The 26,620-nt window shown below is 41.1% G+C and overlaps 1 protein-coding gene across 1 annotated transcript in view; it reads left to right on the top strand.

The window, feature by feature from the left end:
• The window catches only part of ACOXL (acyl-CoA oxidase like), a 319,722-nt gene that overhangs the window by 277,786 nt on the left and 15,316 nt on the right, over window positions 1-26,620 (top strand). The window contains exon 17 of the mRNA XM_070474015.1: window positions 16,188-16,289. Coding sequence (XP_070330116.1) covers window positions 16,188-16,289 — 102 coding nt within the window. The remainder of the gene's footprint in view (window positions 1-16,187; window positions 16,290-26,620) is intronic.

Genomic DNA, 26,620 nt, shown 5'->3' with positions numbered 1-26,620 from the left:
GGCAGCTTAGGAGGAAAAGAGACATTGATCTGAAGAACTTCCTTGGGTGCTCAAGAAAAAGACATTAATGTTGATTACCCCCTCTCCAGCCTTTTTCCAGTGTAATATAAAGAAGACTCCCTCACCTGTGGAAGCTGATGAGCTCACACCTGGAGCAGATGGCATGGAGGAGACAGGGCAGGTGAACTATACGAATTTGAGCTGGGCATTGTTCCAGTCTGGTCCAATTTTTAATCACTTTTCTATGGCAAAAGAATGCCCTTAGAAATTGCAATGCTAATATTTTTTGCTAAGGCTGGCAGAAATTCCTTAAACTAAGAGACGGTGCCACTGCCCATCAATTTTACAAGGCAGTAATGCAGATCCCAAGTGGCTAAAGTCTGAGGCAGAAGGCAGAGCACTACATCACATTGAGATAACTAGGTTGTTGCTGGGGAAAAGTGTTCTGAAATCATGCTGGTATTACCGTGAATTAATAGGCTTTGTTCATCTTCTCTGACACTGGAAGTCCAACTTAGTCCTTTTGCTTCATTTCTTTGCTTATTATGCATCTCAGGCCATGGATACAGGCTGCCTACTTGGCACAAATTGCAGGCAATCTCCCTTCTTTCTGTCGTTGGCCCAATAGGTGTATGCTCTTGGGAACCAAGGGTCTCAGTTCTACAAATGCACACACTAAACCCTGATACTGGGCTGGGGTTGCAGACATTCCAAGATGCATGAGCCACAGTGCCTGACTTCCTTATCATACTGTGATCTGGGAGAAAGTCAAATGGGCAAATAATTAGACCAGCAGGCAGAATATGTAACAGGGAAAAACACACTGCTGTGAGGAACCTGGAAGGGAAAGGGTGACTTTCATTGGGAGGAACTCAGGGAAGGGTCCTTGGACAAAGTTTAAATATAGGAAACACTTACAGAATATAGCCTTTTCAGCTTGGAGTCTGCCATAACAAAGAGGAGGTGGTACATACATAAAAGATGATATTTTAAAATTATTGTACAGCAAAATGGTCTTCTTAGGTGTATATAACTCTATGAATTTAAACTGTGGTCCTGGATAAGACACTTGAGAGTCCCTTAGACTGCAAGAAGATCAAACCAGCCAATCCTAAACTAGGAAATCAACCCTGAGTATTCATTGGAAGGATTGTTGCTGGGCTGCAATACTTTGGCCACCTGATATGAAGAGCTGACTCAGTGGAAAAAACCATGGTGCTGGGAAATATTAAAGGCAGAAGAAAAAGGGGTGGCAGAGGATGAGATATTTAGATAGCATCAGTGGTTCAATGGACATGAATTTGAGCAAACTCCAGGAGATAGTGGAAGACAGAGGAGCGTGGCAGGCTACAGTCCCTAGGGTCACAAAGAGTAGGACATAACTTAGCAGCTGAACAATAACAACATATAGTTGTATTAACACCATCACAACCTGGATACAGAGCAATTTAACCATCCTAAAATAATCCTTTATGATATGGCTTTATAATCATTCTCTTCCTCTTCTGATAAACCCTGGCAGCCAATAATCTATTGTCCAGCACTATAGTTGTGTCATTGTGAGGATGTTATAGAAATGGAATCGTATGATATGTAACCTTGGATATTGACTTCCTTCACTCTGTATTTGAGTTTCAGCTAAGTCATTCCATGCATCTACAGCTATACCTTTTCATTGCTGAGTAGTTTTCCATGGTATGGATATACCACAGTTTGTTTAATCATTCACCCAGTGAATGATTGGATTGTTCTCAGTTTTTGATGATTATGAGTAAAGATGATATATGTATACATATATATATATACACACACAGATATATATGTGTGTATATATGCACATATATGTATGTACATATACATATGCATGTATATATATACATGTATATGTATACATATATGTGCATATTGACATTTTGGGTCAGTACTTCTTTATTGTGGGTGCTGTCCTGTAATTTGTAGGGTGTTTAACAGTGTCCCTGGCATCTAGTTACTATTAATAGATTCCAGTCTTCAGTTATTGCCAAATGTCTCTTGGGGGACAAAATTCATCCACAGTTGAGAACCACTGCTCTAGGGTAAATGCTTAGGAGTGGATTTACTGAGTCATGCATAAGTGTACATTTAATTTTGTAAGAAACATTACATTCCCAACATAAGGAGATCCAATTGCTCAGTATCTTCACCAACACTTGTTATTGTCAGTATATATATATATATATATATATATATATATATATATATATTTTTTTTTTTTTTTGGCCTTTCCAGTAGGGATGTAGGAATATCTCATCTGGTTTTAATTTGCATTTCCTAATGATGTTGAAAATCTTTTAATGAGCCTTTTTGCTGTCTGTGTGTCCTCTTTCATGAAGTCTGTTCAAATATTTTGCCCATTTTAAAATCAGATAATTTTTCCTGCTGTTGAGTTTTGAGGGTACTTAATCAGTTCTAGATACAAGTTCTTTCTTGGATGTGTGATTTGCGAATGTTTTTCCCAATTGGTGGCATGTCTTTTAATTCTCTTAAAGTGTTTTGCAATTTTTTTTATTTTGACGAAGTCTATCAGTTTTTCTATAGGTTGCGCTTTTTGTATCTTATCTAAGAGTATTTACTTAGGGCTTCCCTGGTGGCTGAGTGGTGAGGAACCAGCCTGCCAATGCAGGAGACATGGGTCTAATTCCTGATCCAGGAAGATCCCACTTCCCACAGCAAGTGCCTTGGAGCAAGTAAGCCCGTGTACCGTAACTACTGAGTCTGTGCTCTAGTGCCCGGGAGCTCCAGCTTCTGCGCGCACATGCCACAACCAGACCCAAGTGCTTCCCAACAAGAGAAGCCACTTCAGTGAGAAGCCATGCACCACAACTAGAGAAAAGCCAATGAAGACCCAGCACAGCCAAAAATAAATAAATAAATAAACATTGTATATATATATAACGATGGCTGATTCATGTTGAGGTTTGACAGAAAACAACAAAATTCTGTAAACCAATTATCCTTCAATAAAAAAACAAATTCATTTTAAAAAAGGATAATTGCTTAACTGCAGGTCTTGAAGGTTTTCTCCCCGGATCTTTTTCTAGAACTTTTAGAAGTCTGTGTTTTACATTGAGATCTGTGACCCCTTTTGAACCAATCTGTATATAAGGTGTGAGGTTTAGGTCAAGATTTATTTATCTTTTGACTGTTGCTCTCCAGTTGTTTTCACATCATTTGTTGAAAGAACTATTTTTCCTCCACTGAATTCCTCTTGCATCTTTATCAAAATAATTCATACATATCTGCATAGGTCTATTTCTTGGTTCTCTCTTTTCCTCTTTTGTTCCATTGACCTATGTGTCTATCCCTTGACAAAGCCATGCTATCTTGAATATTGTAACTTTAAAGTAAGCCGTAAAATCAAATGGAATAATTCCTTTAGCTTTACTCTTCTTTTGCAGTTGTTTTAGTCATTCTAGTTTCTTTGCTTTTCCATATAAATTTTAGAATTTGCTTTTTCTACCAACAAAAGAAGTTTGCTATGATTTTTATTAGAATTATATAAAATCTATGGATCAATTTGGGGAGAACTGGCAAATGTACTTTGTTGACATTGCCAATTTACTTTATTAGTTCTTCCTTGATTTCTTTCATCAGCATTTTTAATTTTTAGAATAAAGATGATATACACATTTTTGTAAATTTACACCTGAACATTTCATTCAGGGGGGAGTTACTATAAAAGGTTGGACCATAAAGAAGGCTGAGTGCCAAAGAAATGGTACTTTCAAATTGTGGTGTGGAGAAGACTCTTGAGAGTTCCTTGGACAGCAAGGAGATCAAACCAGTCAGAACTAAAAGAAATCAACCCTGAATATTCATAGGAAGGACTAATGCTGAGGCTGAAGCTCCAATACTTTGGCCACCTGATGTGAAGAGCTGATTCACTGGAAAACACTCTGATGCTGGGAAAAATTGAGGGCAAGAGGAGAAGAGGGTGGCAGAACATGAGCTGGTTAAATAACATCACTGACTCAATAGACACGAGTCTGAGTGAATTCCGGGACATGGTGAAGGACAGGGGAGCCTGGCATGCTGCAGTCCATGGGGTCCCAGAGTCAGGCACAGCTTAGCGACTGAACAACTACTGTAAAGGGCATATTGTATTAAATATTGGCTTCTAACTGTACATTGCTAGTATCTAGAAATACAATTGACATGTTGTATGTCAACCTTGAGTCTCATGACTTTGCTGAGCTCACTATTAATTCTAGAGATTGAGGGGGTTTTGGTTGAATTCTCGTGTTTTTTTGTGTAAACAAATATGTTGTCAGTGAATAGAGATGGTCTTATTTTTTTTACTTTCTCTTATATGTTAAATTAGTTTCCTAACTGCTGTAACAAATGACAACAAACTTGGTGGATTACAGCAGAAATTTATTCTCTAGGAGTTTGAAATCAGCATCCCTGGCCAAATCAAGGTGTCGGCAGGATTGCACTGCCTCTCGAGGCTCCAGAGAATTCATTCCTTGCGTCTTTCAGTTTCTGGTGGCTGGGGGCGGCTGGCATTTCTTGAGCCGTGGACAGTTCACTCCGGTCTCTGGCTCTGTAGTCGCATTGTGTCTATGGGGGCTCCCCAGGTGGCGCTAGTAGTGAAGCTCTCGCCTGCCAGTGCAGGAGCCAGAAGAGAAAGAGATGCGCGTTTGACCCCTGGGTTGGGACTCCAGCATTCTTGCCAGGAGAACTCCATGGACAGAAGAGCCTGGCGGCCTTCAGCCTACAGGGTCGCAAAGAGTGTGAAGTGACTTAGCATGCTCACATTCTGCCTTTGGACCCTCATTCTGCCTCTCTTTTGTTTGTTTTTGTTTGTATTTTCTTGACTGTGCTACATGGCATGTGGGATGTTAGCTGTTAGTTCTCCAACCAAAAACTGAACCTGTGCCCGCTGCATTGCACACAGAGTCTTAAGTACTGGACTGCAGGGAAGGATCTCTGCCTCCCTTTTATGAAGATACATATGATTGTGTTTAGGACCCACCAGTTAATACAGAATTATCTCTTCATTGTATGAATCTTGACTTGATCACACATACAAAGACTCTTTTTCCTTATAAAGTAATGTTTGCAGATTCTGGGAATTAGGACCTGGTGTCCTTAAATGGCCATCATTCAGCCTACAATGCACATCCTCTTTCGGGTTATTTGAGCATTCTTAAGGGTTTTGAGCTACCTATATTTCTATGTACAGGTTTGTTTTTTTTCCTTTTCATGGGTGCCTTAGGGATTATAAAATATGTATCAAACTTTTTACAGTCTACTTGAAATAAATATTTGGCCTCTTCAGATGGAATAAAGAAACCTTACCGTCATAGAGTTTCTTTTACCCTTTCCCTTCTGTGTATCATAAGCATCTTGTAAGTAATCTACGTACATAGGAAACCACATCAGACAATATTACAGGTTTTGCTTTCAGTCATTACACACATTTTAAAAGAATTCAAGAGAAAAATAGTCAGATATTTACCATTTCTATTGCTCTTCCTCCATTCCTGATTTTGCAAGTTTCCTTTTACTATAAGTTTTCTTCTGACTGAGAAACTCTTTTTGTTTTGTTTTGTCTTACTATTTTTTATTAGTTAATTTTTGCTGCATGTAGTTGTTCTGACTGAGGAACTCTTAACAGTTCTTTTAGAGCAGTCTGCTGATAACAAATGCTACCGGTGTTTCTTCATTTGAAAATATCTTTATCTCATTTTCAGTGCTGAAGGATATTTTTGTTCACTCCTGGGATGTACCTGCTATTTTAAGTACTTAAAAAGAATGTTGTAACACTTCTTTCTAGCCTCCAAGGTTTCTGATAAGAAATCCAGTTATTGAAATTATTTTTCTCCTAGAGGTAATGTATCATTTTTTTCTCCAGTTGCTTTTAAGATTTTTTTGGTCTTGTTTTCATTTCAAGATGTTTGATTTTGTTGTATCTGGGCATGGATTTCTTGGTGTTTATTGTTTGGAGTTCACTAAACTTCTGAAACTTGCACATTTATAGAGTTCCCTGCCCCTGCAATGTGAAGACTTTTCCAGCCATTAAATCTTCAAGTATTTTTCCATTCCTGTATTCTTCCTTTTCTCCTTCTGGAATGATATTAAGGGTAGATCTTTTATTATAGTCCCACAGGTCCCTGAGACTCTGTTCTCTTTTTTTCAGTCTATTTTCTCTCTCTGTTGTTCAAATAGAGTAATTTCCATTGCTCCATCATCCAGCTCACTAAGTCTTACCTCTGTTTCCCCCATCCTAATCTGTCAATATTTCTTTTGATCATTGTAATTTTTAGTTCTAAAATTTCTGTTCTCCTTTGTATCTTTTATTTTTGCACTGAAACCTATTACTTTACCTTTTGTTTCAAGATGGTTTGTGATCACTTGTTAAAGAATTTTTTACATTTGTAAAGATTAATTTTTATTGGAGTATAGTCACTTCACAGTGTGTTAGTTTCTACTCTACAATAAGGTGAATCAGATATTCATACACATATACCCCTCCCTTTTTTTTTTATTTCCTACCCATTTAGGTCACCACAGAGCATTGGGTAGCATTCCCTGTGCTAGACAGCAGGTTCTTATTAGTTATCTATTCTACACACAGTATTAGTAGTATATATACATGTCAACCTTAATCTCAGTATATAGTATATGTATGCATGTCAGTGTCAATAGTGTATATACATGTCAATAGTATATATACATGTCAGTAGTATATATATATATATGTCAATAGTGTATATACATGTCAATAGTATATATACATGTCAATAGTATATATACATGTCAGTAGTATATATATATATGTCAATAGTGTATATACATGTCAATAGTATATATACATGTCAATAGTATATATACATGTCAATAGTGTATATACATGTCAATAGTGTATATACATGTCAATAGTGTATATACGTGTCAATAGTATATATGTGTTTGTCAATAGTATATATACATGTCAATAGTGTATATACATGTCAATAGTGTATATACATGTCAATAGTATATATATATATGTCAATAGTATATATACATGTCAATAGTATATATATATATGTCAATAGTGTATATACATGTCAATAGTATATATACATGTCAATAGTGTATATACATGTCAATAGTATATATATATATATATGTCAATAGTGTATATACATGTCAATCTCAATCCCTCCCAGCCCCCTCCCCCCAGGTGTCCATGTGATTGTTCTCTATATCCATGTCTCTATTTCTGCTTTGCAAATAAGATCATCTCTACCATTTTTTCTGGGCTTCCCTGGTAACTCAGATGGTAAAAAATCCACCTGCAATGCAGGAGACATGGGTTCGATCTGTGGGTCAGGAAGATCCCCTGGAGAAGAGAATGGCTACCCACTCCAGTATTCTTGCCCAGAGAACTCCATGGACAGAGGAGCCTGGCAGGCTATAGTCCACGGGACTGCAAAGAGTTGGACATGACTGAGCAACTAACACTTTCACTTACCATTTTTCTAGATTTCACATATATGCATTAATACATGTTATTTGTTCTTCTCTTTCTGACTAACTTTACTCTGTACTACAAAAGCTGTCTTAAAGCTTTTGCCAAATAATTCCAATATCCATGCCATTTTTCACTGGCGTGTGTTGATCGTCTTTTTCTACACAAGTTATATTTCCCTTTTCCTTCACATGCTAAACTTTAAAAAATTATTTTCTGGACATTTTTGTTTTTGTACCACACAGCCTCTGGGCTCTTAGTTCCCTAGCCTGGGATCAAACCCCAGGCCTGAGCGCTGAAAGTGCAGAGTCCGAAACACTGGGCCACCAGGGAATTCCCCATTTCCTGGGCATTTTGAATACTACGTTACGAGATTCAGGTGTTTTTTAAACCCCACTGAAGAGTGCTAACGCTTTCGTTTCAGCAATGAGCATACCTGGTTTGGGCTGCGTTGCAGCTTGCCTTTTGCTCCTGTGATCTCAGTGTCTCTTTGGTCCTCAGCGCCCTTGCAGCTCTGCTCTGCCCCACATGTGCACCGCGTGGTGGCCAGTCTGACATCTGGATCTTGTTTATTTGCTACTTCAGTTCTCAGAGTGTTTGGTGTGCTGATGAGCATTGGATCCATGTATGCACACCTGGGGCTGAGCCCAGAAGCTCATAAACAAGTTTATGGGGCTCCCTCGCCATGACCTCCTTGATACTCTCTGGTTCCTCGGGGCTCTGTTTTCCATCCTTGGTCTGCTGCATATAACTCCAGGGACAAGCAGCGTGAGGACTCGGAACAAAAATTAAAGGCACCAGCTGTTTGCTGGTGCTCTAAATTCTGCTCTTCTTCTCCAGTCTGCCTACTATGATTTTTCAATTCCTCAAACGGCTTCTCTGTTTATTCTGTCCAGGAGTTGTGGGTACATTCAGGATAACTGTGAGGACTAAATGAGATGCATGTAAAATACCTTGTTGTGCCTGGCACATAGTAGATGCTTAATATGTATTGGTTATTATGATTCTTTGGACAGAGATTTAAAAGGGGGCACATGTACTTAAGAGTAAGAAGAACAATAAAATCTTATTCTGACAATACAATAGATATAGGAGGAAAGGCGTAATTTGAGATACATGTAAAGAAACCTAGAGACATGTAGAGAGGGCACCCTGATGACCATAAGTCTAAAGACACTATATGAATGAGGAATGGGATGATAGGGGAATGCTTGTCCAGGGACAAATACAAAGGGTAGCATTTAATAAATGTCAATATGCTCAAATCCCAGTATAACATGAGGTTTGACAATCTGATGAAGATGTCAAAGGCTCTTTTTTTAGCTACACTCAGCGTTTGAGGAGACGGATAACTGGTGTAGGGAAGAAAGCTTTGATGTTCATAAATGCAAAGAGAAAGCAGTCCTACCTCTCTTCCAAATTCCTGTGTTCTCTCTGAATTGGGAAGGACACAGTTGTGAGACATGTGAAATCACAGAGGACAAAAGAGATGTCAGAAAATCATAAATGAGCAAATGTCCACATTTTAAAAAAAGAAATAATGATTGTGGAAACTATAGAATTTAAGATTGATATAAATCCAAGTTAAAATGTGAGAAAAGGCAATTCATAATAGTTTATGAGCAATTAGAAAAATATAGTCATGGGACTTCCGTGGTGATCCAGTGGCTAAGACTCCACACTCCCAATACAGTGGGTCTGGGTTTGATCCCTGGCCAGGGAACTAGATACTACAGGCTGTAACCAAAGATCTGACATGGCATGGCAAAGATGGACGATCCTGCATGTCACAAAGTAAGACCTGTCACAGCCAAATAGCTATAACTACCTAAATATGCTTTAAAAGAAAGAAAGAAAAAGATGGTCACTAGGAGCCTGTCTGTGTTCACTATGGCTAACCTCTTGCTAAACTAATCTTACTTTCTTAATCAGGTTACTGGAATACTAAATACTTGATGTATCTTGATTTTGGCCAACAGCTTCTAGACCCTTAGGATATCCTTATGTACAAGCTAGAGGAATATGAGTTAAATGATAGTCTGTTAAAGAGATTCTCAAATATTTGAATGAAAAGTTTTAGACCCGTCAGTTTTGTTCTAGCATATAAAGACATAGATGCAACTTAACAATTTGTAAAATGATACAAACATGTGAGGTGACTGAATCAATATTCTTAGAGATTTGGGGAACTTGAGGTAGGTGGGATGTGAATATGTATGTATAAGTTGGTTGAAAACAGTTCATGGAGAAAAGGACATAGTAGGAGTGTCAAATGAGCAAGCATTCAATGTAACCCAAATTTGCATCATATTCTTTCACTCATTTCTTCAAAAAACCATTATGTGACTGTCATAAAAGCAAATTCCGTTTACCTTGCTTGTAAAAGTATAGAGTCCAGAGCAGGACAGCACTGGTGCCCCGACACTAGTGATGAGAAAACGCCTGGGTGCTGTGCTCATCCTGTGGGACACCATGGAGGAGAGGATTGCACATTTTCAAAGAAGCCACCGGTTCAAGGTGCACAAGAGCTGGAAGCTGCATGGTCAGAAGAATGACCGTCTGTGAAGGCTGGTCATCTGGAGAAAGGCTAAGTAGGGATGTGGAACTTATCTTTACACTTGTGAAGACCTGTTGTCTGGGTACTTTTGCTTGTTCCTGCTCTGCTCCTTAGGCAGTAAAAGTTATAGCCAGGAAGTATAGGAAACTGGATGTCAATCAGTCTCTTACCGTCTATCAGCTCCTTTTCCAGTCCCTAGGCACACAGAATGAGCAGGACAGGACCCCTTTCTGACAGAGTCCGCACTCCAGAAATGCAGATTCCACAGAAACAGATGGCTCGGTAAGCTATGGTTCTTCCAAGAATAGATACAAGAGCTGGATGCCTCTACGGCACTGAGCTCCCGTCTCTGGAACATAAAAGGAAACATGTTCAGGTTCTCCTTAATGGTCTAAGGCTGGGCTGATGGTGTTTGGAGGTGGTGTTCTGCTGGCAATCAAGAACAAGGATGCCTGTTTCCCGGGGGAGCAAAGAGGCTAGCCAAAGAAGAGTCTGCACTGTGTTCAAGGAGAAAAGCAGAAATTCAAAGCCAGGGAAGTGGCCCTGAGCATCAGATGCACAAGAGCCACAAACTGTCATCAGGAGGACAAGTCAGGAGTCGGCAGAAGGGCAGAGCTATAGAGCCAAACAGTCATGGAGCATGATGTGACCCTGGTTAAAGATGGCAGTCTAGTAGGTGAGTGGATAAGGAAGATGTGGTACATATATATACAGTAGAACATTACTCAGTCATAAAAAAGAATGAAATAATGCCATTTGCATCAAGAGAACAGCATCGAAACATGTGTATTATCTAGGGTGAAACAGATCACCAGCCCAGGTTGGATGCATGAGACAAGTGCCTGGGCCTGGTGCACTGGGAAGACCCAGAGGGATGGGGTGGAGAGGGAGGTGGGAGGGGGGACCGGGATGGGGAATACATGTAAATCCATGGCTAATTCATTTCAATGTATGACAAAAACCACTGCAATGTTGTAAAGTAATTAGCCTCCAACTAATAAAAATAAATGGGAAAAAAAAAGGCTTGCATAAAAAAAAATGGCATTTGCAGCATCATGCATGGACCTAGAGATTATAATGCTAAGTGAAGTAAGTCAGAAAAAGAAAAACAAATACTGTAGATATCACTTATATGTGGAAGCTAAATATGATACAAATGAACTTACCTACAAAACAGAAATGGACTCACACACATAGAAGACAGAGTTGTCATTGCCACGGAGAAGAGTAGGGGAGGAAAGAATTAGGAGCTGCATATTAGTAGCTTAGCGCTATTATATATGGAATGGATAAACAACAAGGTCCAACTCTGTAGCACAGGGAACTGTATTCAATACCCTGTGATAAACCAAAACGGAAAAGAATATGAAAAAGAATATATACGTACATATATATGGGGCTTCCCTGGTGGCTCAGTGGTAAAGAATCCATCTGCCAATGCAGGAGACATGGGTTCGATCTCTGGGTTGGAAAGATTCCATGGAGAAAGGAATGGCAACCCACTCCAGTATTCTTGTCCTGGAGAATCCCACAGAGGAGACTAGCAGGCTACAGCCCATGGGGTCACAAAGGGTCTGACATAACTAAGTGATTAACACAATTCATTAGATCAATTCATTTCATATAAAACCGAATCACTTTTCTATGCTGCAAAAAGTAACACAACATTGTAAATCAGCTATACATCAATGACTTTTTTTTTAAAGGTGGCAGTCTAGGATGAAGTCTGGGAATAGTGCCAGAAGTCGGGATCTTCGAGGGGCTCCAAGTGGTCTTGAACTTGAGACAGGACTGGACTAAGGCTAGATGACCACCTGTGGGGGTCATAAGAGATGGAATGTATGCCAGACATCCTCTATCTGCCTCTCCGTCTCTTATTCTCCACCCATCTCAACCCTGCTCTGGGCCAAGGAAATTGATCTACATAACTTGCATCACACCTGGAGCCAGGAATCCTGGAGTGCAAAGTCAAGTGGGCCTTAAGAAGCATCACTATGAACAAAGCTAGTGGAGGTGATGAAATTCCAGCTGAGCTTTTTCAAATCCTAAAAGATGATGCTATTAAAGTGCTTTACTCAATATGCCAGCAAATTTGGAAAACCCAGCAGTGGCCACAGGACTGGAAAAACTCAGTTTTCATTCCAATCCCAAAGAAAGGCAATGCCAAAGAATGTTTAAACTACTGCACAATTGCACCCATCTCACACACTAGCAAAGTAACACTCAAATTTCTACAAGCTAGGCTTCAACAGTACCTGAACTGAGAACTTCCAGATGTTCAAGCTGGATTTAGAAAAGGCTGAGGAACCAGAGATTAAATTGCCAACATCCACTGGGATCATAGAAAAAGCAAAGAGAATTCCAGAAAAACATCTACTTCTGTTTCATGGACTATCCTTTGACTGTGTGGATCACAACAAATTGTGGGAAATTCTTCAAGAGATGGGAATACCAGATTACCTTACCTGCCTCCTGAGAAACCTGTATGCAGGTCAAGAAGCAACAGTCAGAACCGGACATGGAACAATGGACTGGTTCCAAGTTGGGAAAGGAGCATGTCAAGGCTGTATATTGTCACCCTGCTTATTCAACTTACACGCAGAGTACATCATGCAAAATGCCAGGTTGGATGAAGCACAAGCTGGAATCAAGATTGCTGGGAGAAATGTCAATAACCTCAGATATGTAGATGACACCAGCCTTATGGCAGAAAGCAAAGAGGAACTAAAGAACCTCTTGATGACAGTGAAAGAGGAGAGTGAAAAAGCTGGCTTAAAACTCAACATTCAAAAAACGAAGATCATGGCATCTGGGCCCATCCCTTCATGGCAAATAGATGGGGAAACAATGGAAACAGTGACAGACTTTATTTTCTTTGGCTCCAAATCACTACAGATGGTGATTGCAGCCATGAAATTAAAAGACACTTACTTCTTGGAAGAAAAGCTATGACAAACCTAGATCACATATTAAAAAGCAGAGACATTACTTTGCCGACAAAGGTCCATCTAGTCAAAGCTTTGGTTTTTCCAGTAGTCATGTACGGATGTGAGAGCTGGACCATAAAGAAGGCTGAGAGCTGAAAAACTGATGCTTCTGAGCTATGGTGCTGGAGAAGACTCTTGAGAGTCCCTTGGACTGCAAGGAGATCAAATCAGTCAACCCTAAAGGAAATCAGTCCTGAATATTCAATGGAAGGACTGATGCTGAAGCTGAAGCTCAATACTTTGGCCACCTGATGCAAAGAGCTGACTCATTGGAAAAGACCCTGATGCTGGGAAAGATTGAAGGCACGAGGAGAAGGGGACAACAGAGGATAAGATGGTTCGATGGCATCACCGACTCAATGGACTTGAGTTTGAGCAATCTCCGAGAGTTGGTGATGGACAGGGAGGCCTGGCATGCTGCAGTCCATGGGGTCGCAAAGAGTCGGATATGACTGAGTGACTGAACTGAACTTACATCAGGGGAATTCTTGCCCTCTGGATCCAGTTAGGTTCTGAGAACAGGAAGCCCCACCTAGAGATCAGAGACAGGGAGGAGAATAAGATGGAATATCCCTGCCCCTTGCCTGCCTTCTTGTGAGACCACCTTGGGGTTTCTGTGTTCCTTGATGAAGGTCACGGCTCCTCTGAAGGTGTCACTGAATACAGAGTTCTCTCTTCCAGAATCCAGTAGTGCCTGCTGTCTTCCCTCCAAACCTAGAGGTAGTAACAGCTGAACTTCACACTAATACAGAAAGTGGGAAACAGATGTGGGCAGAGATAAAACAAGACTGGCCATGAGTGGATAACTATTAAAGCTGGATGATATGGACATGAAGGTACTTTATACTGTCTCTACTTTTGTTTAAGTTTGGAATTATTAAATGTGAAAAGTTAGAAGAATCGTTAGTTCAGAAGTTACTTGCTGGGACTTCAGTGTGGGCCATTGGTTGACTCTGTGCACCCAGGGCAGGGGGCACAGGTTTGATCCCTGGCTGGGGAAGAGCACAGGTGCTGTGTGATGTGGCCAAGTGAAACAGAACAAGGTAAAAGAATTACTAAAAAATAATAATAATAATTACTTGCTGATACAGTAAAACTCATCTACTATTGGTGGATGCCACTGATATCATGAAGAAGGTCTGTGTGAACGTTTCAGAAACATGATAGAAAAAACATATTGAAACAAAATGCAAATGACGAATGCTATTTTTATGATGGTCGAATCAAACAGCATGTTTAATGGAAAATATCAAGATGATATTATTCAGAATGTGTGTTTAGAGTATTCTTTTATGGATCAAGAAAAAAGCAAACAGATATATTACATTTATCTTTTAAAATATGTTATGAGTGGACCTTGCTTCTAAACCTAGAGAAGGGAGTGGCTACCCACTCTGGTATCCTTGCCTGGAGAATTCCATGGAGAGAGGCTACAGTCCATGGGATCAGTAAGTTCAGTTTAGTAAGTTCAGTTCAGTCGCTCAGCCGTGTCCGACTCTTTGCGACCCCATGAATCGCAGCATGCCAGGCCTCCCTGTCCATCACCAACTCCCGGAGTTTACTCAAACTCCTGTCCATCGAGTCGATGATGCCATCCAGCCATCTCATCCTCTGTTGTCCCCTTCTCCTCCTGCCCCCAATCCCTCCCAGCATCAGGGTCTTTTCCAATGAGTCAACTCTTCCAATGAGGTGGCCAAAGTACTGGAGTTTCAGCTTCAGCATCAGTCCTTCCAATGAACACCCAGGACTGATCTCCTTTAGGATGGACTGGTTGGGTCTCTTTGCAGTCCAAGGGACTCTCAAGAGTCTTCTCCAACACCACAGTTCAAAAGCATCAATTCTTTGGCACTCAGCTTTCTTCACAGTCCAACTCTCACATCCATACATGACCACTGGAAAAACCATAGCCTTGACTAGATGGACCTTTGTTGGCAAAGTAATGTCTCTGCTTTTTAATATGCTATCTAAGTTGGTCATAACTTTCCTTCCAAGGAGTAAGTGTCTTTTAATTTCATGGCTGCAGTCACCATCTGCAGTGATTTTGGAGCCCAAGAAAGATAAAGTCAGTCATTGTTTCCACTGTTTCCCCATCTATTTCCCATGAAGTGATGGGACCAGATGCCATGATCTTAGTTTTCTGCATTTTGAGCTTTAAACCAATTTTTTCAGTCTCCTCTTTCACTTTCATCAAGAGGCTTTTTAGTTCCTCTTCACTTTCTGCCATAAGGGTGGTATCATCTGCATATCGGAGGTTATTGATATTTCTCCCAGCAATCTTGGTTCCAACTTGTGCTTCTTCCAGCCCAGTGTTTCTCATGATGTATTCTGCATATAAGTTAAATAAGCAGGGTGACAATATACAGCCTTGATGTACTTCTTTTGCTATTTGGAACCAGTCTGTTGTTCTATGTCCAGTTCTAACTGTCACTTCCTGACCTGCATATAGGTTTCTCAAGAGGTGGGTTAGGTGGGATCACAGACTTGGACACAACTGAGTGACTAACACTTGCTTCTAAATAACCTAGGATAGGAAAGAATTAGAGATTACAGGAGAAGCAAGACTGGCTGTGAGTTAATATTTGTTGAGCTGGGAGGATGGAGACATGGAAGTTGGTTACACTATTTTTTTTATAATTTTATCTATGCTTTAAATATCTCCATAGAGTGGTTTCAAAACATAAAACATAAACTGCATGTCCAGAATGTGACCATTTTCAGACTTAGAGAATGAATTTATGGTTACTAGGGAGAAAGCATCAGGTGGGAGGGGTAGAGTGGGAGTTTGGGGTTGACAGGTACACACTGCTGTTTTTAAAATAGATAACCAACAAGGACCTGCTATATAGCACAGGGAACTAGACTCAGTATTCTGTAAGAGCATAAATAGGAAAAGAGTTTGAAAAAGGATGGATATTTGTAAGGACATAACTGAATCACCTTGCTATATATATGTAACTAACACATCAATATTAATCAATTATATCCCATAGAAAATAAAAAATTTTTAAATGTGACCATTTTACATTAAGTATGTATTAGCTTTTATGATTTTAGGAAGTGTATTATGTTATTTCTCATTCACTTCCCTAGATTCTGCAATTTCTAACATATTCTTCCATCTCTTTCCTCTCCCCACAATCCTTAGTTTTGTCTGCTATATGGAACCAAGCTCGTGTTCCAGGAGCGAGCCTGGTATCTGGAACATAAATATTTGACTCCCATGACCAGCATGAGGATTAGGCGTCAGGTAAGAATCCCCCCTGGAGAAGGCAATGGCACCCCACTCCAGTACTCTTGCCTGGAAAATCCCATGGACGGAGGAGCCTGGTAGGCTACAGTCCATGGGGTTGCACACAGTTGGACATGACTTAGCAGCAAGCATCCCCCCGGGGTGCAGAAGAAACCCTTCATACGGCTCTTTGTTTTTTTAGAAAACAGTCCTGCCAATCTTTTGTTGGTGGCTTCTACTCATGAATTTTTATGCCTCTGGGATTTCACATCCGTGTTTTCATTGCCTACCGTGATCATATTACACTTCAGAGTTTAAGTGACAAGGAAATGATTCAAGGTTTTTTCTTTTTAAAAATTCTTTTAATTGGAGGATGATTGCTTTACAATGATGTATTCATTTCTGCTGAACAACAACATGAATCAGCTGTAAGTGTACATATATCTCCTCTTTCTTGAGCCTCCCTCCCCCACTGTTGAATGAACGTCTAATGTGTAATGGATAAGAGGGAATCAAAAGTGTTGTAAAAAAATTAAAAAGTGGCATGAAATAATTTTCATTTTCTTACTTCTTACCAAAGCCTATTAAGTCATTCTTTATATTTGGAAAAAAAGACCTGGTGGTATTTTTCAGTAGTTGCAATTGGATTTCAATTTGACAACCACAGAGCACCTGAAAATGAAGTAAGATCCAGCAAATCATCACCAAGATGCCGCTCTAGAAAAAGACCATCAAACAAGCATAATCATCCAGAAGCATTTTCTGGATTTCCCCTTTCTCCCAGGCCCCCTGTTAGATGCTAAAAAATACACACAGGTATATTGTCGGTTTCTGCATTCAAGGGAGCCTATTATAGCTGGAGACACAAAACTGGCTTTATTAACACAAATAACACAACAGAATGGAGCTCTTTAATGAACCTGACCACAAGAATAATCTCAGAGTTCAGTGGACACTTAGGAGTTAATGGGCTTTCCTGGTGGCTCAGACAGTATAAAGAATCTGCCTGCAATACAGAAGACTCAGCTTTGATCCCTGGGTTGGGAAGGTCCCCTAGAGAAGGGAATGGTAACCCACTCCAGTATTCTTGCCTGGAGAATATCATGGGTAGAGGAACCTGGTTGGCTACAGACCATGGGGTTGCAAAGAGTCAGACACGACTGAAAGACGAACACTAGGAATTAATGGTGTTCTTTCTCAACCTTGAAGAGGGGAAAATTCACAGTGGAGGAGGAGATCCAAATGAGAAGGAAGAAATGCAAGTGAACCTTCAGAAGGGGTTGTTGTTGTTGCTCAGTTATGCCCGACTCTGCAACCCCATGGATTGCAGCACGCCAGGCCTCCTTGTTCATCACCAACTCTCGGAGCTTACTCAAACTCACGTCCATCGTGTTGGTGATGCCATCCAGCCATCTCATGCTCTGTCGTCTCCTTCGCCTCCTGCCTTTAATCTTTCCCAGCATCAGGGTCTTTTCTAATGAGTCATTCTTCACATCAGGTAGCCAAAGTATTGGAGCTTCAGCTTCAGCATCACTCCTTCCATTGAATATTCAGGACTGATTTCCTTTAGGATGAACTGGTTGGATCTCCTTGCTGTCCAAGGGACTCTCAAGAGTCTTCTCCAACACCACAGCTCAAAAGCATCAATTCTTTGGCACTCAGCTTTCTTCACAGTCCAACTCTCACATCCATACATGACTACTGGAGAAACCAAAGCTTTGACTAGATGGACCTTTGTCGGCAAAGTAATGTCTCTGCTTTTTAGTATGTGATCTAGGTTTGTCATAGCTTTTCTTCCAAGAAGTAAGTGTCTTTTAATTTCATGGCTGCAATCACCATTTGTAGTGATTTGGAGCCAAAGAAAATAAAGTCTGTCACTATTTCCATTGTTTCCCCATCTATTTGCCATGAAGGGATGGGCCCAGATGTCGTGATCTTCATTTTTTGAATGTTGAGTTTTAAGCCAGCTTTTTCACTCTCCTCTTTCACTGTCATCAAGAGGTTCTTTAGTTCCTCTTTGCTTTCTGCCATAAGGCTGGTGTCATCTACATATCTGAGGTTATTGACATTTCTCCCAGCAATCTTGATTCCAGCTTGTGCTTCATCCAACCTGGCATTTTGCATGATGTACTCTGCGTGTAAGTTGAATAAGCAGGGTGACAATATACAGCCTTGACATGCTCCTTTCCCAACTTGGAACCAGTCCGTTGTTCCATGTCCGGTTCTGTTTCTTCTTGACCTGCATACAGGTTTCTCAGGAGGCAGGTAAGGTAATCTGGTATTCCCATCTCTTGAAGAATTTCCCACAATTTGTTGTGATCCACACAGTCAAAGGATAGTCCATGAAACAGAAGTAGATGTTTTTCTGGAATTCTCTTTGCTTTTTCTATGATCCCAGTGGATGTTGGCAATTTAATCTCTGGTTCCTCAGACTTTTTTAAATCCAGCTTGAACATCTGGAAGTTCTCAGTTCAGGTACTGTTGAAGCCTAGCTTGTAGAAATTTGAGTGTTAACTTTGCTATCATGTGAGATGGGTGCAATTGTGCAGTAGTTTAAACATTCTTTGGCATTGCCTTTCTTTGGGATTGGAATGAAAACTGAGCTTTTCCAGTCCTGTGGCCACTGCTGAGTTTTCCAAATTTGCTGGCATATTGAGTAAAGCACTTTAATAGCATCATCTTTTAGGATTTGAAAAAGCTCAGCTGGAATTCCATCACTTCCAACTAGCTTTATTTGTAGTGATGCCTGGGGTTAGTGAAGTGAGCAAAATCTTAAAAATGGGAGTAGTTAGGACAGATATGCTAAGAAACAGTGAACACCCCAGTTTAACTGAAGTCTCAAGCAATAGAAAAACATGGAGGTATGTCCAAGGGATGTGGGGAAAAGCCTATTGAAAGAGCTCCCAGGGGCCAAAGCTGGAACACTTAGAGCAATAAAATTGACAATGTAGTTTTGGATTATAACCCAAAGTATAAAGTTACTAAACGTAAGCTAGTAATCATGTAAGCAAATAGTTAAACAAGTAATATAAATGGGATAAAAGAGATAAAGTAAAAGTGTTAGTCACTCAGTCAGGTCTGACTCTTTGTGGCCTCATGGACTGTAGCCTGCCAGGCTCCTCTGTCCATAGGATTCTCCAGGCAAGTACTAGAGTGGGTCTCCATTCCCTTCTCATGGGATCTTCCCGACCCAGGGATCAAACCTGGGTCTCCTGCATTGCAGGCAGACTCTACCTTCTGAGCCACCAGGGGAGCCCTAAGTCTTTCTTAAAGAATTCCAAATGATAATGGCCGCTTTAGGAGCTTCATTTCCCTTCCCTTGAGAATGAGTTGGACTTAGAGACTTCCTTCTATTTTAAAGAATCAAGTTTGGAAATGGAAAAGAGTTTCTTTACAGTGGAGAAATAGGAGATCCCATGTTAACCACATGATTAGGGTTAATATCATCAGTAGTAAGTCATGTTGGTGATATGGACCTCCGATACGATGTGATGAGAAGAGCACTTCTCTCTTCCCAGAACCCACGGCCCCAGTCCAATCAGGAAAAAACATGTCACACAAAACTGAACTGAGGGGTGGTCCGCACAGTACCAGGCTGGTACTGTTCACACTGTCAGTCGGTGGAAAACAAGGAGGGACCGAGAAAACATCAACAGCCAGACGGACAAGGAGCTGCGGTGACTGAATGCAGTGTGGCACCTGGGTGGCATCCCAGGACAGGAAAAGGACATTCATAGAAAAGCTGAAAAATCTGAATAAAGTCTGCATTGGTCAGTCCTTGATGTTTAGTCGCTAAGTCCTGTCTGACTCTTTTGGGACCCCATGGACTATAGCCCATCAGGCTTCTCAGTCCATGGACTATCACAGGCAAGAATACTGAAGTGGGCTGCCATTTCCTTCTCCAGGGGAGCTTCCTGACCCAGGGATCAAACCTGTGTCTCTTGTGTCTCCTGCATTGGCAGGCAGATTCTTTACCCCTGGCGCCACCTGGGCTACAGTCCATGGGGTTGCAAAGAGCTGGACACGACTGAAGTGACTGAGCAGGAGCACTATACTCCAATAAAATTATTTATTTCAAAAAAAAAATCAAGCCAATCTCCTAAGCCTTTCCTGGCTGTGATAAGTACCTGCTTTCTTTTGTCTGGCACGTCAGTGTTGGCAGAGTTGGTCCGCTTTCATGAGCCAGTGTAATCCCTATTCACAGGCTTTAGTGTGAATAGCTGCTAATCCACTGTAGGGATGGGGAAGCTGAGGCTGATTTGTGACGGGTAGTGAGAGGGGAAGTTTCTAGCATTCCCAGGCCTGAACTGTAGGGTGCGGTGGTTCCACCTTTGTGCCTCATTGAGGGACCGTGGCTCAAAGGTGGTCTAGTGACGGTGCCCCCAGGGCTCCATCAAGAAAAGAGCTCTGTACTTACCATTACATCCTTATGTGTCTACAACAGTTGCATGCTTTGTTCTTGGAAAGCTTAGTGTCTGAGCCTTATCCCATTTCAGTTTTCATCAACCTTGATGTTTGTACTAATTTTACTTTAGATAATTGTTAGCATTATGCAGGAACTATCAGCTGACTCTCATTTTCAGGAGGAAAAATCTTTTGAAATAAGTTACCAATCGTGTATCTCCACTAAAACCAACTTCATGTTGCTTAAAAACAGATGAAATGGAACAAAAACTCCAGCTTTTTAAAATGACGGAGTTTTGTGTGTATGTTTTCCTGAATACAGGTGTCTGCATCTTCTTTTTTATTATTATTAATTTTTTAATTTTTAAAACATTTTTAATTGAAAGATAATTGTTTTTACAATATTGTGTTGATTTCTGCATACATCAACATGAAGCAGCCATAGGCACACATATGTCCCCTACTGCTTGAACCTCCCTCCCACCTCCCACCCCATCCTGTTGTAGCCACGCGTTCCAGGAAACAAACTCACACAGAAGGACAGTGCAGATAGTGGAGTGCAGTTTATTACACCAGCGGGCCCAAGGCAGAGTCTCCTCTTAGCCAAGGACCCCGACCAGTTTTTGTGAAAACCTTATATACCCTAAGTGTACTTGCTCAAACCCACCTCCCCAGATTCCTTGAAACTAGTCTGGACAGGGTAAAAGAGAGAAACGATCAAAGTTAACCCATGATTCATGTGTCACAAGACTAGATAAAAAGTGGACATTTATCAATAGACCTGTGGTCATATCCCTACCACTTTGTTCTGTTACAGAGATAATCAGCTTATTCTTTTAGGCAACAGAGGGTCCAAGTCCAAGTCCTGAGGCTCTTTGATCCGGGGGTCTGATTTCCCATTGGTGTGCCACTTCCATAGACACCGGGCACGGAGTTCAGAGTCCACTGGGAGGGCGACCGTGTGTGTAGCCTAATGTTCGCAGCCTGGGCGAAGACGGGGCCCAGCTCTGTCTGTTTCCTCCTTCAGTCCCACCCCTCTTGTCACAGAGCCCCAGTTTGAGCTCTTTGAGCAAATTCCGACTGGCTATCTGTTTTACTTACGGTAGTGTATATGTTTTCACCCTACTCCCTCAGTTCACCCTGCCCTCTCCTCCCCCTGGGTCCACAGGTCTGCTCTCTGTGTCTGTGTCTCTACTGTTGTTGTTTAGTCCCTAAGTCGTTCTGACTCTCTGCAACCCCGTGGATTGTAGCCAGCCAGGTTCCTCTGTCCATGGGATTTCCCAGGCAAGAATACTGGAGTGGGTTTCCATATACTTCTTCAGAGGATCTTCTTGACCCAGGGATCGAACCTGGGTCTCCTGCTTGGCAGGCAGTTTCTTTACCACTGAGCATTGCTGCCCTGCAAAGAGGTTCATCAGTACTGTCTTTCTAGATTCCATATATATGCATTAATATGCAATATTTACTTCTCTCTTTCTGACTTCCTTCACTCTGTAAAATGATGTATTTTAATGGAAAGGAATATTTGGCCTTGAGTCCTCCACCTTATTTTACACCAGCCCTAAAAGGAAACTAAGTTTTCGAGCTGGCTTGTTTTTCTCTTTGCAGTGTTTGCTCCCTAAACTCCCAGGCACAGCAGTCTTGCTCTGTCAAGAGCCCACCGGTTTGGAAACAGTGGCTCTTGCTGATGTTCAGAGAAGCATGTACATGGATGTGTGGTCAGCTCTCACTCAGAAATCCTCATGGGAGGAAGCTTTTCAGTCTATGTGGGTCAAGAGAACCACAGCCCAGCTGTGGCTTGCAGATCAAAAAAGACCCTATTCAACATGGTGAAAATAATACTTAGAAAAATGCTGAATCAGTTTCTGCTTTCTGCCCTGAGCCCAGATCATGGAACCGTGTGAGAATGGGGGCTTTAAGGGACCTTCAGGGAAGTGAGGGAGGGCTGTGTAACTCAGCACAGCAATGAGGAGGGCCACTCCTCACCTCCCAGGGGATACAGGAGGCTGCCTGTAAGGGGAACCCAGTTAAAAACCCAAAACTCATTCAGGAAGAGAGAAAATAAACACTGATCATGGTCACAGCCAAGCAATCATGACATCTCCACAATATTTGATCACATGATACCCACAGCTGTTACTCCTTCGTCCAGATGTTGCCTTGATGGCGGGCTTGAGCCATGACCAACCATTTCCTTCCTAAGCACCCTGTTTCTGTTAGAGTCGTGGATGGCTGGCACCTCTTCCCACCCAAGTCCTTCTCTCATGCCTCTAGACCAATTGTTTGCATTTTGGTGTGTTCGGGTGCAACCCAGATTCATCAGCACCAGTCGTGTTTTGTACCCTCAACAGCAAGTGACACGGGGTGGACCCAGCACTTAACAGCCTCGGTCTACCCCAGTAAAGGGAATCTTTCTTTTCCCCCTGGAATGAGAACTTCTGGGAGACTCAACCACAGCAAGGGGGACAGGGGGAGCCTGATGGTGGCAAGTGATCTTGGCTCTTCTGCTATATTTGCTCAAGTCTAAAACAACCATTAAGATTTGGGTCTTAGGCTCAGTTTAGTCCATCAAATAGTTGCATGCACACGTGTTCAGTCACTTCAGTCATGTCCAACTCTTTGTGGCCCCTGGACTATAGCCTACCAGGCTTCTCTGTCCATGGCATTGCCCCAGGCAAGAATACTGGAGTGGGTTGCCATTTCCTCCTCCAGGGTATCTTCCCAACCCAGGAATCAAACCCACGTATCCCCAGGCTCCTGCATTGGCAGGCCAGTTCTTTACTGGGCTTCCCAGTTGAATCATTAAGGAGGAAAAACGTTCAAGCCTGTTGACTGACAGATTCAAGTAGCTCTGAGTTGATGAAGTAGCTCTGAGTTGATGAAGCCACTATCACATCACTTTGTTCTTAGGAAATGGCTTGGAGTAAGAATGTGCAGAGTGGCAGATACCAAACCCCAAACTAGGACACTACTTGGCTCCTTCAAATTTAGAGGGTGGATGATACTTATTTACTATTTTAAACTATGTGCAAAATATAAATGCAGTCATTGCCCTGTGCCATAGACACTTGGAGTGAAAGAAACAAAACAGGAAGAAAAACTTGGAGGAGAGTTCCAAGATGGAAAGATAGTATTGGGATATTAACCCTTCTCCTAAAATTTTTACTTCAAGAACAGGTACCCTGTGCTCATACCCCTGAGGCTTAGAAATGGTGCACGTGCCCTTCTCTTCCTACAAACAGGCTGTCTTCCATGCTGCGTTAAATGTTCCTTTTTAAATGGCCGTGCAGATTTCCTATCCTTCCATTTCCGTTTCTCCAAACACCTGGATCAAGGCAGCTTAACAGATGTTCAGATATTGGAACCAAATGCAACATGAACTGGGATTTTAGGCAAAGGCTATTGCAAACATTCATTGGATTGGGAAAGGGAGGAAGACTTTCTCTGTCCCTTGGCTTCACCTACTATCTACAGACTCTCTCTTTCTCTCTTTTTGGTAAGGAACTTGGGAAAAGATCTCTGGTTCCCCCATCCCCATTCCACCCACCTAGGAAGGTCTATCTGACTTGGCTACAAGTCAGTGGTGAGGTTTTGAGAACACTTGGCTGTGTCCTCCAGGCTGAGTGGAGAAGCTGGTATGAAAAGAAGCCACAAATACCATTTCCATTAGAGAGGGGAGGGGCGGCTCCTGATGCTGGATGCTTGGTCAATAAGCCAGGGTGTCACTGAAATGATCTCACAATGGGGTGGTTTTACAGGGAGTGCAACTGCATCATTAAAAATTAAAAATTAGAAATTAAAAATCTACTTTGGTTTGACATTAATCCTTTGTTGCTTTGTTTGCTATTATTTTCTCCCATTCTGAAGGCTGTCTTTTCACCTTGCTTATAGTTTCCTTTGTTGTGCAAAAGCTTTTAAGTTTAATTAGGTCCCATTTGTTTATTTTTGCTTTTATTTCCAATATTCTGGGAGGTGGGTCATAGAGGATCCTGCTGTGATTTATGTCAGAGAGTGTCTTGCCTATCTTCTCCTCTAGGAGTTTTATAGTTTCTGGTCTTACATTTAGCTCTTTAATCCATTTTGAGTTTATTTTTGTGTATGGTGTTAGAAAGTGTTCTAGTTTCATTCTTTTACAAGTGGTTGACCAGTTTTCCCAGCACCACTTGTTAAAGAGGTTGTCTTTTTTCCATTGTATATCCCTGCCTCCTTTGTCAAAGATAAGGTGTCCATAGGTGTGTGGATTTATCTCTGGGCTTTCTATTTTGTTCCATTGATCTATATTTCTGTCTTTGTGCCAGTACCATACTGTCTTGATGACTGTGGCTTTGTAGTATAGTCTGAAGTCAGGCAGGTTGATTCCTCCAGTTCCATTTTCTTTCTCAAGATTGCTTTGGCTATTCGAGGTTTTTTGTATTTCCATACAAATTGTGAAATTATTTGTTATAGTTCTCTGAAAAATACCATTGGTAGCTTGATAGGGATTGCATTGAATCTATAAATTGCTTTAGGTAGTATAGTCATTTTCACAATATTGATTCTTCCAATCTATGAACATGGTATATTTCTCCATCTGTTTGTGTCCTCTTTGATTTCTTTCATCAGTGTTTTCTAGTTTTCTATATATAGGTCTTTTGTTTCTTTAGGTAGATATACTCCTAAGTATTTTATTCTTTTTGTTGCAATGGTGAATGGTATTGTTTCCTTAATTTCTCTTTCTGTTTTCTCATTGTCAGTGTATATGAATGCAAGGGATTTCTGTGTGTTAATTTTATATCCTGCAACTTTACTATATTCATAAATTAGCTCTAGTAATTTTCTGGTAGAGTCTTTAGTGTTTTCTATGTAGAGGATCATGTCGTCTGCAAACAGTGAGAGTTTCACTTCTTCTTTTCCTATCTGGATTCCTTTTATTTCTTTTTCTTCTCTGATTGCTGTGGCAAACACTTCCAAAACTATGTTGAATAGTAGTGGTGAGAGTGGGCACCCTTGTCTTGTTCCTGACTTTAAGGGAAATGCTTTCAGTTTTTCACCATTGAGGATAATGTTTGCTGTGGGTTTGTCATATATAGCTTTTATTATGTGGAGGTATGTTCCTTCTATTCCTGCTTTCTGGAGAGTTTTTATCATAAATGGATGTTGGATTTTGTCAAAGGCTTTTCTGCATCTGTTGAGATAATCATATGTTTTTTATCTTTCAATTTGTTAATGTGGTGTATTAATACCCCCAGAGCTGGCTTTAACTTCCCTTTTACCACTGTAAGACCACTGATTCACCTCCAGGAGATGACAAGATTCAAAATATTGATGTATCCTGGTCTAGCTTCTATTTCCAGAGCCCAAAACTCTCAAACTAAACAGGTAAAAAAACTATCAGTCTTAACAGAGTGCACTAAGACAAGGAGAAAACTCTCTTTTCCTTCCCCCTTCCCTTTACCTCTTCAGGGGCATAAAATACACTGTTGAGCCTATCAGTGCAGGCCATTCAACAGAGGTTAAGAAAATACAAGTGGGATGTATTTCTTCAGTTTGGCCACACAATGGACCCTGAGGTCATCACCTCTGCAACCTGGGTTCTGCATGGCAGCCATCTGGTCGACCCTCATGCTCTGCCTCACAGTACTGCTTTGTGTATCTGGGAGAGCCATGTTCATTCTGTTTCACTCACTGAAGGATGACTTGTTATAACCACAGGAGAGAGTAACTTGCTTTGCTGAGCCCCAGCCTCTGAGTTTTTCTGGCAGATGCATTATCCTGGGCTCCTTGGAGAGATGCCTGAAGTACTGGCTAATTGGAATGTCCTTCTCCATGAGTCTTTGAGGTCATCCCCTCACTCCTGGATGCCCAATGAGAGTTTCCTGTTGGTGAGATCTGTTCCTAAGAGTAGCTGTGTTACATTTTAAAAAGACCTTCCAGAAGGTAGAATTCGATTGAGTCAAACAGATGGG

Source organism: Odocoileus virginianus, chromosome 2, assembly GCF_023699985.2.
Source record: "Odocoileus virginianus isolate 20LAN1187 ecotype Illinois chromosome 2, Ovbor_1.2, whole genome shotgun sequence".
Taxonomy (NCBI): Eukaryota; Metazoa; Chordata; class Mammalia; order Artiodactyla; family Cervidae; genus Odocoileus; species Odocoileus virginianus.
Note: the sequence above shows the minus strand (reverse complement) of the source record. Positions and strands in the feature narration are given on the sequence as shown.